This window comes from Scomber scombrus, chromosome 16 (genome assembly GCF_963691925.1).
Source record: "Scomber scombrus chromosome 16, fScoSco1.1, whole genome shotgun sequence".
Taxonomy (NCBI): Eukaryota; Metazoa; Chordata; class Actinopteri; order Scombriformes; family Scombridae; genus Scomber; species Scomber scombrus.
In genome coordinates this window covers 405806-414076 of record NC_084985.1, presented here as the reverse complement: position 1 = coordinate 414076, position 8271 = coordinate 405806, and the positions used below count along the sequence as shown (strand labels likewise).

The following is an 8271-nucleotide window of genomic DNA, read 5'->3' as shown; positions in this document are numbered from 1 at the left end:
GTTGTCAGATTGTGGAATTCTTCTGCTTCCAAATGATAAAAACCTAAAATACAATTTCAGTGATTAATGTTCATACATTAGAGACATTTATGGGATGAAGTAATGTTAAGTAACATTTTGATTGTTGTTGAATTCCTCTGCAGATATCAAACATCATCATCATCGTTACTGACAGCAGCTGATCTTAACAGACTGGATGTAACAGATCTGAAGATTCAACAATGGGAACAATACAAAGACGTCTTCTCTTACTTCTGTCTCTGCTGCTTCATCTCAACCCTTCACTCTCATATTCACTGAAAAACTGCACTGTTGATTATTCTGAGGGTGGCTCTGCTGATATTGTCTTGAATTGTCGTCATCGTGATCTTGCTGCTGTCCCCCATGACATCCCCAGAGATGTAAGCTCAGTAGATCTCAGCTTCAATCTCATTGGACAGATTAACAGGAACAATTTTGGCTTCTTTTCAAAACTGAGACTTTTGTTCCTGAACTGGAATAAGATTGCTCACATAGACGATGGATCTTTTATCGGGTTGGCTGCGTTGTCAACACTTGGCATGAGAGCCAATGAACTCACCAGCCTGACAGGAAACCTTTTCCAGGGACTGTCCAACCTCACAACGCTTGACATTGGGAAAAACAAAATCCAGTTCATCGATGCCTCAGCCTTTCAGTTCCTGACCAGCTTACAGACTGTGATGCTGGATTCTAACCAGCTCCAACATGTTTCCGACATTCAGCCCATCTTACAGCTACCACATCTACAAAATCTGAGCATTGGACAAAATCGATTTCATTCTTTCCAGACCAAAGATCTGCTGCTGAACATGTCCTCAAGCCTGAAGGTGTTGGATGTAGCTGATAACAAGTTGGAAATATTCAGCATCACCACACCGATCTTTCCTCACCTTCAGCTGATTGACATTTCTCGTTGTGGCAGAAGTGCCAGTTTGAAATGGGACATCCCTGACAAGACTTTACTGAAGAACATAACTCAACTGTATTTTAGCTTTACTTCACTGCCTTTTAAAGACATGCAAAAAGTCCTGCAGAGTCTTGACTCGCTGATGCATCTCACTCTAAATTATATGGAAAGGTGGATCAAAAACGGCCTCTTGGATACAGTCTGCAGCATCCCAACGCTTAAGAAGCTGGATCTGTCTTACAACTCTTTCCCCAATATCAGTGCAAAGCTTGTAAATTGCTCTCAGCTCACTGAACTTGACTTGTGCAGCACTTTGATGACTGAAGTGTTTCCAGGCTCCATACAATCCATGAAGCGACTGAGGTACCTCAACTTACAAGACAACATGCTCTCAAAAGTGCCAGATGACATTAAGAGTCTCTCCTCCCTCGAGATCCTGGATCTGAGCAGTAATTATCTCATTGAGTTGGGCTGTGGTAATTTCCTAAACACAACACGCCTCACTGAACTTAATCTGAGCAACAACCGCATTGCCAAACTGGACTCGTGTGCCTTTGAAAATCTGGAAGATCTGAAAGTTTTAGATTTAAGTAACAACCTGCTGTCGACATTCGGAGGCGCCTTCAAAACTGGCCTGCAGAGGCTTGAATTCCTCCATTTGAGCAATAACTTTGTGTCTGTTTTGGAACAAGGGGATTTTGAAGCTTTAGGATCTGTAAAGTATTTGGATGTGGTGTCAAATGATATCAACAGGGTGACACAGGAAGCTTTTGATGGAATGAACAACCTGGAAACTCTTAATGTGAAGCTTCCACTCCAATTTGAAATAGACTTCAGTGGACTGCATCAGCTGAAAAGTCTCACAGTACATTTTAATACTGACAGCAGTTTCAAAAGTACTCCTCCAAACCCTGAAAAAGTTTTCTTTAATTTAAAATATTTGAAAACGTTTAACGTAATATGCAAAGGCAATCATTTGGGCTTTCCCTTAGATGTACCAACATACTTCTTCATGGCTATGAACAATTTAGAGGAGTTCACGGCTGTGAACGTGTTTGTTTCTGCGCCGGATCCAACAACATTTGTGTCCAACTTTAAGCTCAAGAATGTGACGATCCAGCAGACTGATTTGACAGAATTTGATCCTTATCTGTTTTGGCCGATCCCAAACCTGCAGTCCCTCGATCTGTCCAGAAACAAACTCAGATCTTTGGATTTTCTGGCTCAGGCCGACCTGTCGGTTCTCAGCTGGTTGAAACTCAGTGAGAACGAGTTGACGGTGATCAATGAGACGGTCTTCCGGTCTCTGCCTGCACTAACATATCTGGACCTACTTGGTAACCCTTTCACCTGTGACTGCTCTAATGTCGGCTTCATCCAATGGGTGATTAGCAACAACCAGACACAAGTTGTTAACGCCTATCAGTACACTTGTTCCTTTCCTTTGGCTAAACAAGGAAGCAAGCTGCTGGACTTTGACATCCAGTCCTGCTGGATGGACGTTAACTTCCTCTGCTTCATTTCCAGCACTTGTCTGGTTGTGCTAACTCTCCTCACATCCTTCATCTACCACTTTCTGAGGTGGCAGCTAACCTACGGCTTCTACCTCTTCCTGGCCTTCCTCTATGACAGCAAGAAGAGGAAGAAGGAAGCTCCTAACTGCTACGACGCCTTCATCTCCTACAACGTTCGTGACGAGGCCTGGGTTTACCAAGAGATGCTTCCAGTGCTGGAAGGAGAGCAGGGCTGGAGACTCTGTCTGCACCACAGAGACTTCCAACCAGGTACATCTCAGCACTTCTAACTGTTAACCTGCAGTCTTGTTGTTTCTGTCAGCTGACATCACAAACTCTCACATGGTAACAGAAGGAAAAGTTAGTTTCAGTAACAGTCTCTTAGAAATTACGTTCATATGCAGCTAAAATGTTTTCTCAGTGACGTTGCTTTGACAAATCTAATCTCTTCCTCTCTGAAATGAATGAAGGTACATTTATATATGGCTCAGAAGTTGATGAGATCTTTAATGAGGATTATTACTTCTGGGGCAGATCCTGGAAGTTCTGGCTTCACTTCAGGTCTCTATGGCAACATGACTTCCATGTGACTCTTCTACCTGTGGAGCACAGTCACTCTCCTCTATCCATTCATTAAAGATATTCACCTTGTGTTGAAAACCCGACGACGTAAAGGCAAAACGTGTTGTACGACTCATGCAAACTGACAGCCTTTCTGAGTTGCCTAATTTATTCTGAAAATCTGAGTATAAGACATATAGTGACTCTGCTGAAAGCCTGTAAAGCTTCAGTTAGGACAGTTTTGTCTAAATGAACTTTTATGTTTTATGTATTTTGTTGGATGAGTTTTTGTCTTTGAAACATTTGAGTCCATTTTCATTATTGTTGGGTTTAATAACCATCAGTCACATTCAGATTTAACGTCTCTGTGTTTGTGTCTTTCTCTTCCTTTTATCTGCTTCCTGTCAGAGAGGTTTTTACTTCCTTTTTATTCATTCAGTTCATCAGACACGCTGCAGCGGTTTTGATGTGGCTTGTGGTTTAGTACCAAATTCATAATTTACAGGAACAGAGACATCAGCTGTCAGCAGCTTTTAGACAAACACATCGGAGTCCGTATCAACCTTTAAACCTCCATCATCCATCAGTGAATTTGTCCTTAATTCAGCATCTCTGGTTCAATGTGAACAGTTACTGTGTCTCCACAGGTAAGCCCATCATAGAGAACATCACAGACGCCATCTACAGCTGCAGGAAGACCATCTGTGTGATCAGCCGTCACTACCTGCAGAGCGAGTGGTGCTCCAGAGAGATACAGATGGCCAGGTGGGGGCGCTGGAGGAACAAAACCAGGAGGCACAAAGTTTCAATTCAATTAATTAAATCATAAACATAAGACAAGACAAGTAGGAAAAAAGAACAGATAAAAAATAAGGACAAAGAAAAAAAAAAAAAAACTACTTATTTGGTGTTTTCAGTGTTTTTGAAGACATGTAACAACATGGCTGCCTATATATTAGATCTCAAAGAGAGACTTATGTAATCTGTAGTTGTTGGAGTTCAGTGACTTATGTTCCTGTTCGTGCTGCTAAATTGGTGAGCAGGGTTGAGGGTGGGAGGTCACACTGGGATTATTGATGGTTAGGTGTACTGAATAAACTACCACTATCATCTTTTACCCTTAATACCATCAGGGTGAACAGGGCCATCTTTTGCACTGACTGTATGTATGTTAACTAATTTACATACATGCAGATGGTACAGGAGCACCATGTCTGCACCTGTGCTTTGTGAATTACACACTATATTTTTTGTATTATTTGCACCATTTGTATGAATGTGTATGAATGATTAGCTTCCCCTGATGTGCAGGTTGGCACCCTGCGTGGTAGCTCCTGCCATCAGTGTATGAATGTGTGTGAATGGGGTGAATGAAATGTATTGTAAAGCGCTTTGAGTGGTCGAAAAGACTAGAAAGGCGCTATATAAGTACAGGCCATTTACCATTTACCATCACCGACTTAGCAACTGCAAAAGCTGCACAATCCTCCTGTGGATTTGACTCTAAGTTAGCGTTAGGATTTGCACATGAAACACTAAAACTAATACAGAGTGTCGGACTGATGGGCTTTCAGTCCAGTTGGAAGTTGTTTGAACTATTGGGGTTTCAGAATTTGCACCGGCTACGGCTGCAGAACCCGTAAAATAATTTACCAACAGCTGACATGGAACTGGTTTATGTGCCAGTAGTCCACAGGCTGCTGGTTCAGACTGGTTTTCTGCATCACATCAGACATTTTACTGCTGTTAAACCGAACATTTATAACACATTTTACTGCTGTTAAACCGAACATTTATAACACATTTTACTGCTGTTAAACCGAACATTTATAACACATTTTACTGTTTTAACCCAAACCATGATCTATCTCTAACCAAGTGGTTTTTGTGTCTGAACCTAAACATTTAAACCTCAAACCATTTTCAATATATTTCGTACAATAAACAGATATTTGACACGAAGAATCTGTAGCAATAGCAGCTTTCTTTGGAGTAATGGGCTGTTTGACGAATGGTAGTGGTGATGTAATGCATTACTTTTACTGCTGAGTAATTAATAAAGTAATGTGATTACTTTTATGATGAGTATTATGCAATCAGTAATTAATTACAATGATCAAGTAACCTGCCCAACACTACAAATCCTTTGTAGATCTGAAGATAAATGCAGAGATGGGTTAGTAACAGCTGAAACATGATGACAGTCATGAATAAATGGATAATCAGTGTAATATAAAGCATTTCTGTGTCCTCACATACTCAGCACCTCCAGCTTTTATCTCTCAGCCTCTCACACTGATCCTCTGAATCGTCCTCTGTGATCTGTTGCAGCTTCCGTCTGTTTGATGAGCAGAAGGACGTGTTGATCCTGCTGTTTCTGGAGGACATCCCCGCTCATCAGCTGTCTCCGTACTACCGCATGAGGAAGCTGGTGAAGAGACGCACCTACCTGAGCTGGACGCAGGCTGGTGGACACAAAGGAGTCTTCTGGCAGAACGTACGGAGAGCTCTGGAGACGAGGGACGCTCCAAACGAGACCACCGACCTGCTGACCGGACCTCCAGGACGCTTTCGCCAAGGATGCAGACGTCTTGATGCTGAAGTCCCTTAAAGAGCTGCTCACCTGCTGCTTTCCCTGAATGAGTCTATTGATGCAATATTTCACCAAATTTAATATAATAATTAGCTCAAATAGCAAACATTAGCTCAACTTTGCTTAGCCTTACTTCTGCTTTGTTGTTCTCAAATTACAAAGAATAAATCTGCATTAAGGTTGTTTGTATTTTAAAACAAACTATCAACATTATATTGTAATTGTATTTTTTAAACTCTATCAAGAAGCCTCAAGAATCATTTATGAGTAAAGCTGGACGTACAGGACGAGCTGGTCGGCTCCGTTTGTGAACGACTTCACAGAAATGTTCCCACAGAGTGAAAAGAAGAATCAGAAACCAGCAGATATGTTTATCAGTGTCAGCAGTCGTATTAGAAGAGCTGAATTTATTTCAAAATAAAGAAACAGAAATAAAGACGCTTTAACATGAAGATGCTAAAACAATACGCATCATTTTAAAATGTTCTTTTCTGTTTGTGTGAGAATGTTATTGTATATTGTTCTGAATACATTATAAGTGAATTATAATACGTTGCATTAATGTTCTGTAAGGAATGATGCATTTAATGCGGCGGGAACATTTTGTAAAAACGTTAAATTGCTGTTGAAGCAGACTTCTTTTATTCAGCTTATAAACAAATGAAATCATCGCTGCAACCAAACATCTACAGTCAGCTTTTGATCAATTTCATTTCGCTCTTATTAATCATAACTTTGTATTGAATTCTTATAAAACTAAATATATGTTATATTCTCTCCCCTCCTGCCTGTCTGGGTTAGTGATTGGCCTAAAGTCACATGACCATATATCTAACCCTTCTTGGTAGAAACCCCATCGTACCTGTCTGGATGTACAGAATTGTTTATTTTTTACATTGTTGATTTTTCTGTTGCTTTTTAAAAATATTGCATGTAATGTGTTTGATGATGATCCTGATGAAGGTGTAATAATAAAGTTGTTCTATATGACAAATGTTGCTGGAGCTTTCATTTTTATAAGAATATTACAGTAAAAGTACTGCAGTATTATGAGTGATGTAGTATGCAGTATTTCAGTAAAAGTACTGCAGTATTATGAGCGATGTAGTATGCAGTATTACAGTAAAAGTACTGCAGTATTATGAGTGATGTAGTATGCAGTATTACAGTAAAAGTACTGCAGTATTATAGTGATGTAGTATGCAGTATTACAGTAAAAGTACTGCAGTATTATGAGCGATGTAGTATGCAGTATTACAGTAAAAGTACTGCAGTATTATGAGTGATGTAGTATGCAGTATTACAGTAAAAGTACTGCAGTATTATGAGCGATGTAGTATGCAGTATTACAGTAAAAGTACTGCAGTATTATGAGCGATGTAGTATGCAGTATTACAGTAAAAGTACTGCAGTATTATAGTGATGTAGTATGCAGTATTACAGTAAAAGTACTGCAGTATTATAGCGATGTAGTATGCAGTATTACAGTAAAAGTACTGCAGTATTATAGTGATGTAGTATGCAGTATTACAGTAAAAGTACTGCAGTATTATAGTGATGTAGTATGCAGTATTACAGTAAAAGTACTGCAGTATTATGAGCGATGTAGTATGCAGTATTACAGTAAAAGTACTGCAGTATTATCGTGATGTAGTATGCAGTATTACAGTAAAAGTACTGCAGTATTATAGTGATGTAGTATGCAGTATTACAGTAAAAGTACTGCAGTATTATGAGCGATGTAGTATGCAGTATTACAGTAAAAGTACTGCAGTATTATGAGTGATGTAGTATGCAGTATTACAGTAAAAGTACTGCAGTATTATGAGCGATGTAGTATGCAGTATTACAGTAAAAGTACTGCAGTATTATGAGCGATGTAGTATGCAGTATTACAGTAAAAGTACTGCAGTATTATAGTGATGTAGTATGCAGTATTACAGTAAAAGTACTGCAGTATTATAGTGATGTAGTATGCAGTATTACAGTAAAAGTACTGCAGTATTATAGCGATGTAGTATGCAGTATTACAGTAAAAGTACTGCAGTATTATGAGTGATGTAGTATGCAGTATTACAGTAAAAGTACTGCAGTATTATAGTGATGTAGTATGCAGTATTACAGTAAAAGTACTGCAGTATTATGAGCGATGTAGTATGCAGTATTACAGTAAAAGTACTGCAGTATTATCGTGATGTAGTATGCAGTATTACAGTAAAAGTACTGCAGTATTATGAGTGATGTAGTATGCAGTATTACAGTAAAAGTACTGCAGTATTATAGTGATGTAGTATGCAGTATTACAGTAAAAGTACTGCAGTATTATGAGCGATGTAGTATGCAGTATTACAGTAACAGTACTGCAGTATTATAGTGATGTAGTATGCAGTATTACAGTAAAAGTACTGCAGTATTACAGTAACAGTACTGCAGTATTACAGTAACAGTACTGCAGTATTACAGTAACAGTAAGAATCGATGCATTACTCTGCGTGTTACAGTCAGAAAGTTGCAGGTCTGTTAACATTTAATGACGAGAGGTTTCTCCTACTGACAGAGTTAGGGTTATTGGATCCTGCATGTCTGGGATATGATTGGTAGATTCCTCATCCTGTCTTCTGATGCACATAACTGGTCATTTTCTTGAGTATTTTTTTCATCTTTGTGATTTTCTA

General features: G+C 39.2%; 1 protein-coding gene across 1 annotated transcript; it reads left to right on the top strand.

Annotated features, from left to right (window-relative positions):
* Positions 1 to 221: 221 nt before the first annotated feature.
* LOC133996716 (toll-like receptor 13) lies at positions 222 to 5614 on the top strand. Its single transcript, XM_062436337.1, has 4 exons — positions 222 to 1816; positions 1895 to 2712; positions 3651 to 3768; positions 5335 to 5614. Exons 1-4 carry the CDS (start codon positions 222 to 224, stop codon positions 5612 to 5614), a joined length of 2811 nt encoding a protein of 936 aa, XP_062292321.1.
* Positions 5615 to 8271: the final 2657 nt, after the last annotated feature.

Bases quoted from the DNA above. Each gene is read 5' to 3' on its own strand.
- LOC133996716 (XM_062436337.1), top strand. From the start codon at position 222: ATGGGAACAATACAAAGACGTCTTCTCTTACTTCTGTCTCTGCTGCTT. The intron at 1,817-1,894 runs TTTCAAAAGTAC...CGTAATATGCAA, and splicing joins CATTTTAATACTGACAGCAG to AGGCAATCATTTGGGCTTTC. The intron at 2,713-3,650 runs GTACATCTCAGC...GTGTCTCCACAG, and splicing joins CCACAGAGACTTCCAACCAG to GTAAGCCCATCATAGAGAAC.